Here is a 14802-nt window from a genome sequence, read left to right on the forward strand (position 1 = left end):
TACCGAAATCTTTTTCCGGAAGCACGGCAATCGAAAAAAATTACTGATTTCTGGAACATTAGATATAACGAGTTTTTACTTTCAGAAATTTTATACATCCGGAACTAAGAAAATATAATAATAATAATAAAACTTTGAACGGATCTTTTAAAATCCCCATTTTACATTGCAAACAATAAAAGATATTAAGGAAAATTGATTTTTTTTTTTAAAAAAGAATGTGCACAAAAATAAGAACAATTTAGACAAAGAGAATAATATAAAAACTAATAACATAAAGTTGAAATTTTAAAATGTTTTTTAAATTAATATTTTATTATTAATTAATAACTAATTGATATTTTACCCCCAAATTTTAGACAATTTTTTTGATTGTAATTTTGTCTTATTTTTTCAAAACCAAAAAGAAATAAAACAAGCATTTTTATAGGCAACCAGTAAAACAGTAATGCATGCAAACACACCGACAAGCAAAAAGCAGTGTAATTAAGGGCGATTATTATTATCTAATATTTATTCAATTTTCTTAACATTTAAGTATAAATCGTTAAATAATTTGTTTATGTTTTTGACCTTCGCATAATTGCTTCAGATAACTTTTATATAAACTTACATTTTTTACAAAATGATCAATGTAGTGGAAGATGTTAGAAAGAAATGAGATACCAAAAACAGAAAAAAAAGTGTTATAATACAAAATTGGTTGCAATTGTTAATAAGTTAATAAAAATATAAAAAAAAATAGTTTCTCTGTAAATAGAAAGTCTTTTTGCAATTCAAGTCATTTTTTTCCATCGTCGTTCTTTCCCAACTGTTAAAGGTCATTCGATAAGAATTTCCAAGAACAAAAATCTCAGTGCTTATCGAGAACCCGCCATGATGTTGTCACTGCTAAACTTACTCCTTCTCTTCTACTCAACAAACTTCTCCCATTCCACCTGTAGAGAATCTTACATAACAATTTGTGATAGTGTCTCAGACGTCCCACACAATCCTCAAAGAAAATTCTGGACGGCTCTATTAATAAAACGAAACTTCAATAACACACCATCTTACACCTTAACATCTCGGCAACTTCCCAGTGAGTTGTCACGTCTCGAATGGTTGATAATCGACGAACAGTTGGTAAAGATAGAAAGCAATGCTTTTAGTTCGTGTAAGAACTTGCAACACTTGATTTTACATGCTAATGATGTGAAGACGATTTCAAGATCAACTTTTCTCGGGTTTAAAAATTTGACAAAGTTGTCTTTGAGGAGTAGTAATGTGAAAGAGTTACGACCGAAAGCTTTTATTTTGTCCAATATTCATACTGTGGACTTGTCGGACAATAATTTAGAGAGTTTAGTTGGTGATACCTTCAGAAAATGTACGGTGACTACTTTAAGAGTGACCAACAATAAACTTGGGAGTATTGAATCAAATTCCATACCTACAAGCGTGGAGCATCTTCATTTAGATCACAACGTTTTGGATACAATACCACAAGAACTGGAGAATTTGAATCAACTCAAAGAGCTGACATTGAGCCACAATAATTTAAAGAATGTTGATGTGAATCAACTCCCCACTCTTAAGAAACTAGATCTGTCTTTCAACAATATTATTACGATCAGTAGAGAATTCAACAATTTGGTAAAGTTGAAGTATCTAGATCTGTGCAATAATAAGATCGAGAAGTTTATTTTCACCACTCAATTCGTGCAGAATGTTCGCGGACAATTCGTATTGTTGCTAGCACACAACAGATTAATGAATTTAGACTTAGGCGCTCTTAGTCAAGCGGAGGTGACAGTGTCACTCTCTGGAAATCCCTGGAGTTGTAAGTGCATGGATCAAATGTTGGAAATCATCAAAAATAGCAGTATCACCAATACGATTTGTGACCGATTGACTATCAGCTCTGGAATGAATCCATACTGTTTTGCCGATGGCAGCCAGCGATGTTCTGAGAGCAGGATTTCAGAAACAGACCTGGAGAAATTTCAAGAAGCGGCCGTAAACAAGATTTGTGATGTGTTTGGCGATGTTGATTCGTTTGTTGAATAAATTTTTATTAAATCTTTTTCCTTGTGTCTTGACCCAACTATTAGAGTTCAGAACGAACCGATAAACTCGCGTCTTTCCAACAGTTCAGTCAAGATGCAGACGCCAATAATTGTTTTACTACTCCCAATAGTCACAGCGACTCTTCGTCACGGTAAGTGTGGTTTTTTCTTTAATTTTTTTACCATTTCTTTGAAGATTACTACTGGAGAGACTTCTCTTCGGAGATTCCCTCCGATGCTGTCCTTGGTGGTAAAGACATCAACAACCATGACACGTACATAGGACAAGCTTATATTCATGGTCATGGTACTTTCGTCATGCAGATTATCCCAGGAGAAACCACTAAACTTGCGGCTTACGGAGTCAAGAAACCTGCCGAAGTTAAAAGGGTTTGTACCACTTATCCTCTTCTAGTTTTAATTAAAAAAATTTAGATTCTGTGCTCCCAGCATCTCGATAAGTTTAAATGGATGAAAACCACTGCGAAGACTTTTCATTTGGATACTATTGATAAGACTCCGGTTGTTGGAGGGTACGACCACGTCAGTGCAGACAAGGGGATGTTACAAGTGGGGCGATTGATGTACGATGGAGGGATTGTAATTGGTTCAGTTGTGGGGTACCAACTGGAAAATGCACAGTTATGGTTTATTGGAAAGGACAGAGAACAGAAATCCAATTCTTTCGAGATTTTATTGTTTGATTATAATTCCACTAATTTGGGATTCTATTAATTGTCTTGTCAGTCAAATGAAGGAAAACAATTTTTGTTGCCAATTACCGCATTTTGAAACTGATGGAAAAATTCTTCCGGGAGAGAATCTGTTTGATTACACTTTCTTTCATATATTCCAGTCACACAATAAGGGACTTGTCCACTTTCCATCAGCTTCTTTTCGCAGTTTATTCGTCGAATTTGGTTTGTTTTGTTAAATATTACTTTATCTAACTCCTGGGCGCATTCACAATTCCATGGATTTCCAATTATGGAAAATTCAATAGGAACGTGTACCAAATAATGTAAATCTAATGTTCTCAAACGATTATAAGCCAGAGAAATAAAGTTAATTTGTGCCCTATTTTTAAGGATTCCGGTATGCATATAAAAATTGTACAAATTATTAAAAGATAAATCTGCATATCTTATTTTACTGTAGAAGTTGAAGACTGACACCGTAAAGAGTTTATTGTGGCTTAGTGTTATTACTTCTAAGTCTAACGATCTATTAGATGGCAAACTAAAGCTCTCAAATTCGTTATAATCTAGATATAAATTTTTTATACCTAATGGTAAAGCATTCCATCCTATGCTTGTTAACATATTATGTCTTACCACAAGTTTAGTGATGGTAGACATAAAGAACCTGTCAGAGTCCAATCTTGTCAAATTATTATCTGAGAGATCAACAGTCGCTATTTTGCTATAAGAAACAAAGCCGTGATTCAACTCTCTTATCCCATTGCTTCTCAAATCTAGCATCTCCAAACTTATGTTGGTGAATGTGTACTCTAGAAGTGTCGCCAAAACATTGTCGTAGAAAGTAATATGATTTAAACTTCTTAGTTGAAGAAGTGAAAGTGCATGAATTGCGTTTAAATGATTAACAATAATCAATCGACTTAAGCTATTCAAACCATCCAGAGAAATGTTTTGCAGCTGCTGGTTTGGAGACGAAGAGAATCCACACTCGTTGTTAATAAGAAGTTCTGACCAAGTGTTTCTGTCTTCGTACTTTTTTACGTCTTGTAAGGAGTCACAGATTACGAAATAAGATTTTTCACATGAAGAATGCACAAGAGTTCCAGAAGTGATGGTGAGGAGCGCTGACACGAGTTGCACCATTTTGGTTTCAAAATGTTTGACCTTTCAACTCTTATCAAAATGTTTCTTGTTGTTATTGCTGTGTTAAATAATTAAATGGATTTAAATTCTGATGACTTTAGTTTTATCGCAATGAAATTTTGAGAGCTCATTTTCTTTCACCTTTTGTTAGCTGTGCCAAACTACAAAAATTTTGCACAAAAGAATCAAATTTTAGATATCGTTTTAGGTATAAAACAAGATCGATCCTGTTCTTCGTGATCGCATTTCACCAACTTTTGATTACACAACAAAATCAATTAGATCAAGAAAACTTTCGTCTTGTATCGTGAAAAATTCAAACCGAACGTTGCACAAAAAGTGACATTGTTCTATTTTTTACGAGACTTCAGAAAATGGTGCAATTTCAAGCTTCTTCAACTTTCCTGTTTCATCAAACATTTAAAAATAATTGAAACAACCCTCCAGTAGTTACAAGTTTTACAATGGGTAAAGTTGACTTTGAAGACCCTCTAAATTATCTCAACGCTGTGGGATTAGATCCGAGAAAAAGCAGCAATTTTGCGAAAGTTCGAAGAACAGTTACGCTGACTGTAGTTTTGACGGTTGCTGTGTTGGGGCATTTGGAACTAATGTTGAATAATAAAGGCTTGGAAACTTGGTCCAGAGCCTCGGAGTCGCTGCTCGTTCAATACCAGGTAAAATTAAACGTGCTGGAACTTTTTATCATGTTTTGTAGGCTATTTACAAAATATTCATTTTGTTGACTAAAAAAGAACAGATCTTATGGTTAGTGAAGCACAGCTCGAAGTTTTGGGAGCTTCAAGAAGAAGACCGAAAATCGAATTTTGTTCATAAACTACTCACATGGTTTCTTTGCATTTACAAGATTTTGTTGCTTTTACTGTCTCTTCTGTATGTTTTGCGGAAAATAATCAATCGGAATGCTTTACCACTGGCTATCGTTTACGGAGAAACGGATGGATTTTCACCAATGACGGACAATGTTATTTTTTTCTTGCATTCGGTTTCCACCTTTTCTATACTATTGGTCGTTCTTGGTTGTGATGGGTTATTCTTTTATTTTGTCGGACACATTCTAACTGAGTTAATAGCAATAAAAACGTCTTTTATAAAGACGAAACATAATTTGATTGAGAGCATACAACACCACCAGTTTGTTTTGAAGTAAGTTCAACAGATAATTAAGTTCTTGGAATTTTTTCCTCTTCAGGTATATAGAAAATCTTAATAAAACCTACTCCAGCATGATACTAATTCAACACCTCACCTGTGTCTTTGGAATTTGCTTCGGATTATTTCTACTATCAAAAGACGGGTAAATAAACCCATCGTGAATTTCATTACTTATTGATTTTTAGGACTCCGCCTGACTTGGCCCACATTATCAAATATCTCCCGTATATCCTATCGTTTACAACTCAGAATTTTACTTTTTGTTTTTTTGCGACTATGATTGCGGAATGGGTGAGTTGTCATTAACAGTCTTCGGCAACGATGAGATTTCTGAAGACCGTAGAAATTGCCGATGCCGTCTTCTACAGCGGGTGGAACAAAGGAGAAGCTTATGGAGATAAGCATGCCAAAATCATGATAATTCGGAGGACGCAAAAACCGGTGAGACTTACAATGGGGCGTTATGGCGCCCTAAGTTTGGAGAGTTTTGCTTGGGTGAGTTGTTAATAGAAGTGCTTTAAGTTTGCTGTGTTTACAGGTCGTTAAAAATGCTTTTTCGTTTTATGCGTTTATAAGCACTTTCGGCGATGAGTAATATTGAAGAGGAACTGTTATAATTTTCATTTGTAGCATTTTGTGTAATATTAGTAAATAAAGCTGCTTTTAAATATAATTTTATTAGAAATAGAAGCATTACAACGTCTAGATAAAGATGTTTTATTCCAGCAACAACTCCAATTTTAGTATTTTTTGATCTACGCCAATAATTTAAAAAGTTTTTTTTTTATTTTTTTTACTGTGCCAAATTTCATAAATTTTGGATACAAGAGACAAATTGTAGAAATTTTCGTTAAAAAAATAAACTAAATTTTCAAAATTTTCCAAATAAAGCCCAGAAATTCTGGTGATTTTGGTTTTATCACAATAAAATTTGGGGAAATCACTCTTTTTGATCTTCTTGTTGACTGTGCTAAATCACAAAAATTTCGAAGTAAAGACACTAATTTTACAAATTTTTGTTTTTTGAAAATAATTTGAATTTTGAGAATTTTTCATTTAAAGCAATGAAATTCTGGTAATTTGGGTATTATCACAAAGAAATTTAGAGAGCTTATTTTATTTAACCTCTTTGTTCACTGTCCGAAATTACAAAAAATTGGGATACAAGAGACAAATTTTAGAATTTTCTGTTTTGAAAATTAACTAAATCCTTAAGATTTTTTATTTAAAGCGCTGAAATTCTGGTGATTTTTTAATAAACTTAATTATATATTAATTAACTAAATTTTGACAATTTTTCATTGCCAGCACTGAAATTGTGTTGATTTTTGTTTTATTGCAATAAAATTTCTGGAACTTGTTTTATTTGATTTCCTTGTTGACTGAAAAATTTCGGACAAAAGAAACAAATTTTAGAATTTTTTCCCCGTCAAACGGAATATTCAAAGTTTATCAACTTAATCTACTTAACCTTTCAACTCTTTAGATTATCAAGCTGACCTTAAACTAACCATTATTTTCTAAACACTCAAAGAGTGCACTCGTGTCTGTATAAAAAACATGTGCTTCTTAAAGATTATCCTATTTTCAATCCTCGTATACATATATAAAACGTGTACAGGCGGAACGCCTCTAATAAAACGAGAATACCGGCGAACGAGTTACGTAGTTTTGCGCGAGTACCTTCTTTCACCGATTTTTTCTCGACACTTTCGCCGAGCTTTCCCAAACGTACACTTTCCCGAGATTCCGGTGGTTGTGGTTTGGTCCTTTTCCGATTTTTGCTTTTCGCGTGAGAGACTTTTGAAAGTCGTTTTCGTTCGTCCGCCTTTGCTGACGTGGTAGATGTTTCAAAATGCTTTAATGTTCGTGGGGACAAAACCATAACCATTAAGTCGAGAGACTCAGTTATAAACATCTCAAAAGGGTCTGATTTTTTGTACACACAACATGTACGGTAGCGGCTTTTTTTCTCGGCACTTATTTAAATCGGTTCGAGCAACGAAGGAAACATTAGCGGAGATTGATTTATTAATCGAATTCGACTTATTTTTAATACAGGATTTCTTTGACCATCAAGGTGTGTTTTGGGTATGTATGCGTAACTTACACATGAAAATCTTTAAGCATATTTCAAAACTTCAATTTACAAGCGCGAATTCATTGTTTAATCACAGATTATCATTTGATAGACAAACATTTCTTGATACTCTGTATAAAAAATTTGCATAAATACCAAGTATCTAAGAGGCTATTTTTAGGGATACTTATGCGAAAGTACAACAGATAAATGAAATGAACGTGACGATTATCGAATTTTATTACGACTCCGTCGATTTTTAATCGTTGATATTAGAGAGACTAAAAATGCGGGAAATCTTTACACAAAAGGAGTAAAAAATTAGAAAATTTCAGAATCTGCTAATTTACTGGTTTAATGCTTTTGTATAGTGAGTACTGCAATTAAGCCATGAAATCACTATTTGGTACCTGCTGTAACTTGACAGCGAAGCTTCAAATACTACTGTATTTTTTACCTCTTTTCTTGGGATCTGAAGTGGTAAACAAACTGGACCGCCGCTTTCGGGTGACGAAGACTTTATTACTTAAAGCATAATCAAAGAAACGAACGTGTAATCAATTTGGTTTTTTTAAATTTTAATCCATTCCCGACCTACTACAACAAAGTCGTACTTTATTATCTCTCGAAACCGTAGCGTATCATTTTTCATTAATTTTTCGCATATTGGGATATTTCTCCAAACAGTTACCGATGGAAATTTTATTCCAAGCGTGTGATTTTGGTACGGGGAGAAGTTACAAAAAAAACATATCTACAAATAAATCCTAACTTATTCTGTTCTGACGATATAAATAAAATATTCTTTATAATTTAATTCTTAATTCTAAATCGACATCACTGCATTCCTGTTCACACAACTAAAACAACGACCATCACACAGCGATAGTCGCGATAAACAAATATGAACTGGACGAAAACAATAAATTAACAAGGGATTAAGAAGTCCTGATGGTCGTTTTATTGTAGTTTAACAAAAAAAGAAAAGGGAACCGTTCATCATAAATAGGTACCCCAAAACGCAAGTACCATTTACGACTCGGCCAACTTATAATCGTTCTAAAGCAGTAAATAGATATTAGACGAGACTAAAAGTGCAAGTGTGTATGACTTAATAAGGTACTTATTACACAAAAAGAGTACATCATCTGAGTTAGTTTTGTTATTTATGAGTATTTATAAGTACCGACATCCACTCCACACCCTTTGTCACCAGAAAAAAAAACGACCATCAGACAGGGATAGTCGGGTAGCACATTTTGCCGATGTTTTTCATCAATAACAAAATCTGCTATTCGGTAAATTGGTACTATTGTGTAGTGAGTTTTAAAGTAATGCCGACAACTGTTCAAGCGGAGATAAGAAGGAGGTATATGAGAATTGGATAAATAAGAGTGACTTTGCTGTTCGCAATTTTGCATACGCTACGCTTCGCCTTGCTACTACAATTTAATTGCTCGACAAAAAGTAGCACTTTTCTGCCGTCTAAAAAAATCTATTTTTTCAAACGTCAAAAATTTGACAATTTTCACGACCGAACTATTCTATTCTATACTATTCTCGCTCCTTTTGCCCTTTTGCCGACGAGTTTCCAAACTAACAAAGTGGCGGGTTTTCGTCCTCTTCGGCCGTTTAATTTTCGCAAAATCAATTTTTAAATATCGCGGTACGTTGGTCGTCGCGTGGACAAAACCATAACCATAATGTGGAGAGAGTCATAAAGATCTATCACCGTTCCAAAAAAGGGTCTGATTTTTTGTATACATAACAAGTACGGTAGCTGCTTTTTTTCTCGGCACTTATTTCAATCGGTCCGAGCAACGAAGAAAACATCGGCGGAGATTGATTTATTAATCGAGTTCGGCTTATTTTTAATACAGAATCTTTTTGACCGTCAAGGCATGTATGTGTATCTTACACTTGAACATCTGAACTCCTCTTTACAAGCGCGAATTAATTGTTCATTTGATGAACAAACATTTGTCGACACTCTGTATAAAAAATTTGCATAGATAGCAAGTATCTAACGAGGTCTTTTTTGAAATTTCGACTATCAAAAAATAGATTGCCGTGATTTTATCGAAAGTCAAGGCAGATCTCCACGGTCCACACCCATCCTCACCTGAAAAAAACGACCATCAGACAAGCGACTGGTGAATTTTACCGAATTTGCTAATTTACCGGTTTAATGCTTTTGTGTAGTGAGGACTCTAATTAAGCCATAAAATCACTATTTGGTACCTGCTGTAACTGTAACTTGACAGCGGAGCTTCAAGTGTTGCCCGAGTATTATGACCAGTATTTTTTACCTCTTTTCTTGGGATTTGAAGTGGTATAAACAAACTTGACCGCCCTTTCTCGGTGACGAAGACTTTATTACTTAAAGCATAATCAAAGAACGGAACCTGTAGTGAATTTCGTTTTTCTAAATTTTAATCCATTCCCGACCCACTACAACAAAGTCGTACTTTATTATCTCTGGAAACCGTAGCGTATCGAGACAAATACGATTTTCATTAATTTTTCGCATATTGGGATATTTCTAGAAACAGTTACCGATGGAAATTTTATTGCAAGCGTGTGATTTTGGTACGAGGAGAAGTTACAAAAAAAAAATCTTCAAATGAATCCTAACTTATTCTGTTCCGATGATATAAAAAAATATTCTTCATTGTATAATAATGAATGAACGGATAAACAACTCGAAGAAAACAAAAAATTTTCAAGGAGCCTGTTCGGCGCTTATTTTTAATATGTAGTACACAATTTGATATGTTTTCAATGTCAAGTAGCAAGCTATTTTTTTCAAAGTGTCAATTCCGACTAAATATCAACAAACAGATTTGCACAATCTTATCGAAAGTCAAAGCAGACGTAAAAAGGATACTATTATACTTACAGTTAACAAAATTTCAACAGATAAATTAAATTGATGCGACGAGTTCAAATTTTGGTGAACATTTACGATTCGATCAAATTTTTAATCGTTGTAAGACAGCAGATATTAGAGGGATTAAACAAATTAAGCGAATTTTACCCATGTCTTTAACAATGAGAAAATTTTAGAATCTGCTATTTGGTGGTTTTGTTCTATTGGGTAGTGACTACCCCAATTAAGCCATAAAATCATTATTTGGTGCCGACAACTAGAAGTTCATAGCCGAGCTTCGAATGTTGTTCGATTCTTTCGCGGAGTCTGTAGTAATTTGAGAGGAACTGATGGAATTAATGATGTACGATCGAATAAAATAATGTTCATTACGAATGAACTGATAAACAAATATGAACTCCAAGAAAACAATAAAATAACAAGAGATAAAGAATGCTAAACCTATATAAAAAATGATCGGACGTCCTGATAGTCGTTTTATTGTAGTTTAAAAAAAACAGAATCGTTGAACATAAATACCCCAAAACTAAGTACTATTTACGACTCGGCCGATTTTTAATCGTTCTAAAGCAGTAGATATTAGGGAGACTAAAAATGCAAGTATGTATGGCTTAATTGGGGTACTCATTACACAAAAAGAGTAAACCATCACACTACATGATTCTTAATTAGTTTTGTTATTTACGACAAGTATCGAGATCATTCACACCCTTTCTCACCAGAAAAAACTGACCATCTTGATGGTCGTTTTATTGTAGTTCAACAAAAAAAAAACAACCCTTGGACAAACCCCAAACCGTACATCTACAATTACACGATGTTTATACAAAATGTTTAAATACATAAAATATAGTTTACGGTAGCGGCTTCTTTTCTTTGAAAGAATCTCCACTTATTAAAATCAGTCCGAGCTCTGAAAAAAACATAATTTGACATTAATTAATTACGAAACCGTACTCTCAATTTACAAGAAAATACGATTTTTCATGCATGTTTCGGATACAATTATTTGCTTTGGGTGTGCTAAACGAGTTCTTTAGGTCCTTATTTCGGTAAAAAAAAAGAATATTTTGGAAGGTACAGGCGATTTCTGAGTTGGTGTCCTCTAAACCATAAAATGGAGCTGCTGTAAATCAGTAATAATCACATCCTATTTACCCTTTTCTTTTGTGAATGTGGTACGGGTACGACTTTCGACTAATCTTCGTTCATAACTTATGATAACAGGCGTTGGAAAAGGAAAACAATAAACCACCAAACGGTATCGATAATAGAACAAAACTTATCCAAAAAAGGTTGTCAAGAATAACAGAATTCGCCTTGTGCTTACATTTTCATTTAAACATAGAAATAAAATAATACAAAATAAATAGAATATTGAAGTAGCAATGATGTTATCGGGGATAATTGAAGTTACAAAATTTGTTCAATTTTTTGCTGTCGGTTTTGCGTTTGAGAAGCTGTGGGACCTGTCATGGGTTCCAACCATTTTATGACTTAGCGGACACTAACTTAGAAATCGCCTTAATTACTATGGAATTCTATGAATTGAACTGTCGTCATAAACAAAAATTATCAACAGCGTAGTACTGTTAAATTTTTAATAGCGAAGTCCGTTGGTTATTTTTTTTAAACCTTTCAGTCTGTTTTTTTCTAAAATTTTCAGAAAATTCTTCATTTTGCCATGCGTAGTTATTTGTATCAGAGTTTCAAAAATCAAAAAAAAACAATATATGAAGTTATTTTAAAACTTTCTTTGCTAAATGTTAAATGACAAAATACAATTAAAATTTTACAAAATGGCCCTCGGAATTCTGTAAAACTCGCCTTTTTTGTTTCTTAATCTAACAAATAAACAATTTCAAATTAATATGCAACGCCACGGAAAAGCGAGGTCCACGAAAAAAGCGAGTCTACAGAATTCCGAGGGCCACCTAGTTGTGCAAATAAAATCTGAGTGTAAAATCACATACATGCCAATCTGTGATACAATCCATGACGTTCGCTTCGCCCAAAATCGCCATAAATGGACAGAACTATTAATCCAACCCAAGAACGACTGCAGAAATCGGACTTATCGCTACACTTTAACAAGAAACGCTTTCATCAATTCCGGAATGCAACTTTTACGACGCTTGATAATTGTCAGACAAGTTCGAAAAATAAAATCGTTTGCGTTTCTTCGTGAACTAAATGTAAAAGAGTTGAATTTGGTTCATAATAATGTGACTACAATAAAAGAATATACCTTTGAAGATGTTACTCTTGAAAAACTACAGTTCAAAAGAAACAATCTGAAGAAAATCGAAGCTTATGGATTTGCAAACTCTGTTATTAGAGTAGTTGATTTATCTTATAACGAGCTTAGACTACTTCAAACAGATGTTTTTTATAAGTCCAAAGTTTCTCATTTGATAATCCGATTTAATCAAATTAGGCAAATTAAAAATGTTTCACTGCCTTTAGGTTTACAGTGTTTGGCTTTAGATTACAATAAGTTTCGAAAATTTTCACTCGCCGGACAACACAGATCTTTAAATATTGCAATTTTATCACTTAGTCATAACCAGTTAATTCAATTAGACACCGAATTATTACAATCAGTGCAGATTTTAGAACTGTCTTACAATAAAATCGAGACTGTAGACCCGAAAATATTAGAGTTACCGAAATTAGGGGTATTAAATTTAAATAATAACAACATAATTAAATTTAATTTAGCCAGTCGTACCACACACAAAATTCTTATTTTATTAGAGAATAACAAACTTAGAAGAATTAATTTAGATTTAGTTTCCGAACAAATTGATCTTTTTCTACTGGGAAATCCTTGGAACTGTCGGTGCTTTGAAGAAATGGATCTTGTTCTTCGGAACCATTCTTCGTCGATGTTTAACACTTTTGAGTGTACTAAACGAATGGTGACATCGGGAAAACTTCCATATTGTGTGATGAAAAACTCGTTCAATGAGAAATGTCGCGATGACGAAATTTCGGACCACCAGCTTAGACTTTTCCAAAAGATGTGGCACGAAAATTGGAACTGCTTCAATTCGTATATTTTCAAGTTTTATGGAAAATTGAATCAATAATTATATTTAATTTATTATTAAGTGGTCAAAAACATTTTATAGTCTTTAAGAGCAATCCGATTATCTTTTCTCCAAATTTCTTTTTTCAATCATCGTGTTAATAAAAGTGAAGAACGAAAACGCTTTATTCATTACCTAAAATCAAACCAATTTACATTTTCTTACTTTTCTAGAAAATGATCACCAGTTTGAAGCTCTCCAGGTCCAAATTTCTGAATGCCCCAATTGTGAGTTTGGCTGGTCGTTGTGCTCTTTTTATTGTCAGCACTCTTGCTGTACCATTCTTATAATCAAAATCGTTTTTCCAGCTGCTGTAGAAAATTTGATCAGGTATCTCTGAAGACTAAGAAATCGTAACTTTAACAGTATCAAAAAACTCTTACCCAATCAATAAGTAATTGACCAGCAAAACAGAAAGTCCAGGTCTGTATAATAAAACTCAAAATATAAGGCACGTACTTGAGAGCCAGTTCAAAACGAGGAGGTAAACCATCTTTGCTCATTAAGAATAAACCGAAGCAGATCGCAAACAGGCTCGACAACTGTTGGACTAGTAAAACCACAGAGAAAATCTGACTGGATGTTTGAACAAATCTAAAAAAAACTCTAAAATTTTCAGTTAAAACACAAACACTTTGCTAACTCCAGAACGTGGCTGTGGTGCTCTACACTATTCCGAAACCTTTGCTTCTCGTCCCAACTTTTTTCGATTTGGTTATTCCCAAAAGCGACTTTAATCATTCGTAATTCCGAAAGAATGTGCCCAATGAAATAAAAAAATAACCCATCAAACCCGTTGATTACATTAATAGTCAAGAAAGTGGTTAACGAGTGTAAAATTAGGTACAACTCATCGTATGGCGTCTTCAGGCCTTCCGACTCCCCGTAACTTATACACACTGGAAGTTTGCTCTTAAAAATTAACTTCGCAGCTGTGAACTGGCAACACGTGAAGATTATAGCAATTTGGTAGAACTTGAAGAACTGTCTTAAAAAGACGTGAGTGGTACCGAAACTTTGAAATTTAGACCCAAATTTCTGCAGAGGCCAAAACTTTTGACTCTTATCGAGGAGCTCGCCCAATCGTTTTTTTTGTAGAATTAAAACCGCCAGTTTGGTTAATAACTGAAAAAACGATTTAAGATTCCGAAGGTTTTTCACGAGTCTTACTTGACACTGAGGGACCATGGTATCTGTGGCTCTAGCATAAGTCGTTAAGCCAGGATTTGAAATAAGTTCCAGAACTCCTGAAAATATGACCACTGCGTACAACACTAGAGTAAAAAACTGTCTGATTTGTGAAAACCGGCCGTTTTTGAGAGGGTGCATTCCTATGACGTTTAAGTAAAATAGGGGTTGAGCAAAATCAAGTTTTTTCATAGTCGGTTTTTATTAAACTGCTAGGAATCGTTTTATTGCTAAAAGTGATGGATGCGCCAGGTTAAAGTTTTCAAAGTACGTAATTGGCATAAATATCACAGTTTTGTCACCAATTTGTGTTTAATGGTGAGTTCTTTGATCTGTTAAGTGCACTTTCATCAGCGCTTGCAACATTTATGAAGCGGAAACAAAGCGAGCTTTAGTTAGAAACGGGAAAATTTGATGAAATTAGAAGCAGCAAAATCCATTGAACAATCTGATAATATTAGATAACAATTTATTGGATTTATAA

General features: G+C 33.9%; 5 protein-coding genes across 5 annotated transcripts; 4 read left to right on the forward strand and 1 right to left on the reverse strand.

The window, feature by feature from the left end:
- The first annotated feature begins 869 nt into the window (after nt 1-869).
- LOC148171446 (podocan-like protein 1) lies at nt 870-2066 on the forward strand. The gene has a single exon (XM_088041946.1). The coding sequence runs from the start codon at nt 877-879 to the stop codon at nt 2047-2049; it is 1173 nt and encodes a 390-aa protein (XP_087898072.1). The 5' UTR covers nt 870-876; the 3' UTR covers nt 2050-2066.
- On the forward strand, nt 2063-2783 carry LOC148171447 (uncharacterized). Its single transcript, XM_088041948.1, has 3 exons — nt 2063-2200; nt 2245-2438; nt 2484-2783. Exons 1-3 carry the CDS (start codon nt 2143-2145, stop codon nt 2781-2783), a joined length of 552 nt encoding a protein of 183 aa, XP_087898074.1. The 5' UTR covers nt 2063-2142.
- An 8-nt stretch (nt 2784-2791) lies between these two features.
- LOC148171448 (uncharacterized) lies at nt 2792-3907 on the reverse strand. Its single transcript, XM_088041947.1, has one exon. It carries the CDS (start codon nt 3890-3892, stop codon nt 2792-2794), a length of 1101 nt encoding a protein of 366 aa, XP_087898073.1. The 5' UTR covers nt 3893-3907.
- Nucleotides 3908-4229: 322 nt separating this feature from the next.
- LOC148171449 (uncharacterized) lies at nt 4230-5711 on the forward strand. Its single transcript, XM_088041628.1, has 6 exons — nt 4230-4569; nt 4611-5059; nt 5106-5210; nt 5254-5359; nt 5405-5563; nt 5607-5711. The coding sequence occupies exons 1-6, from the start codon at nt 4357-4359 to the stop codon at nt 5661-5663; spliced, it is 1089 nt and encodes a 362-aa protein (XP_087897754.1). The 5' UTR covers nt 4230-4356; the 3' UTR covers nt 5664-5711.
- Nucleotides 5712-6596: 885 nt separating this feature from the next.
- Nucleotides 6597-13174, forward strand: LOC148171450 (uncharacterized). The gene is made up of 2 exons (XM_088040914.1): nt 6597-6661; nt 11973-13174. The coding sequence occupies exons 1-2, from the start codon at nt 6629-6631 to the stop codon at nt 13128-13130; spliced, it is 1191 nt and encodes a 396-aa protein (XP_087897040.1). The 5' UTR covers nt 6597-6628; the 3' UTR covers nt 13131-13174.
- Nucleotides 13175-14802: the final 1628 nt, after the last annotated feature.

This window comes from Gnatocerus cornutus, chromosome 7 (genome assembly GCF_029298725.1).
Source record: "Gnatocerus cornutus isolate USDA-ARS CGAHR chromosome 7, icGnaCorn1.1, whole genome shotgun sequence".
NCBI lineage: Eukaryota > Metazoa > Arthropoda > Insecta > Coleoptera > Tenebrionidae > Gnatocerus > Gnatocerus cornutus.

Coding starts and splice junctions, on each gene's coding strand:
- LOC148171450 (XM_088040914.1), top strand. CDS start 6,629: ATGTGCTTCTTAAAGATTATCCTATTTTCAATC. Junction 6,662..11,972: donor AGATTATCCTATTTTCAATC/CTCGTATACATA, acceptor TCCGAGGGCCAC/CTAGTTGTGCAAATAAAATC.
- LOC148171447 (XM_088041948.1), top strand. CDS start 2,143: ATGCAGACGCCAATAATTGTTTTACTACTCCCAATAGTCACAGCGACT. Junction 2,201..2,244: donor CACAGCGACTCTTCGTCACG/GTAAGTGTGGTT, acceptor ATTTCTTTGAAG/ATTACTACTGGAGAGACTTC. Junction 2,439..2,483: donor AACCTGCCGAAGTTAAAAGG/GTTTGTACCACT, acceptor AAAAAAATTTAG/ATTCTGTGCTCCCAGCATCT.
- LOC148171448 (XM_088041947.1), bottom strand. CDS start 3,892: ATGGTGCAACTCGTGTCAGCGCTCCTCACCATCACTTCTGGAACTCTT.
- LOC148171449 (XM_088041628.1), top strand. CDS start 4,357: ATGGGTAAAGTTGACTTTGAAGACCCTCTAAATTATCTCAACGCTGTG. Junction 5,360..5,404: donor CGACTATGATTGCGGAATGG/GTGAGTTGTCAT, acceptor AGATTTCTGAAG/ACCGTAGAAATTGCCGATGC. Junction 5,564..5,606: donor GTTTGGAGAGTTTTGCTTGG/GTGAGTTGTTAA, acceptor CTGTGTTTACAG/GTCGTTAAAAATGCTTTTTC.
- LOC148171446 (XM_088041946.1), top strand. CDS start 877: ATGATGTTGTCACTGCTAAACTTACTCCTTCTCTTCTACTCAACAAAC.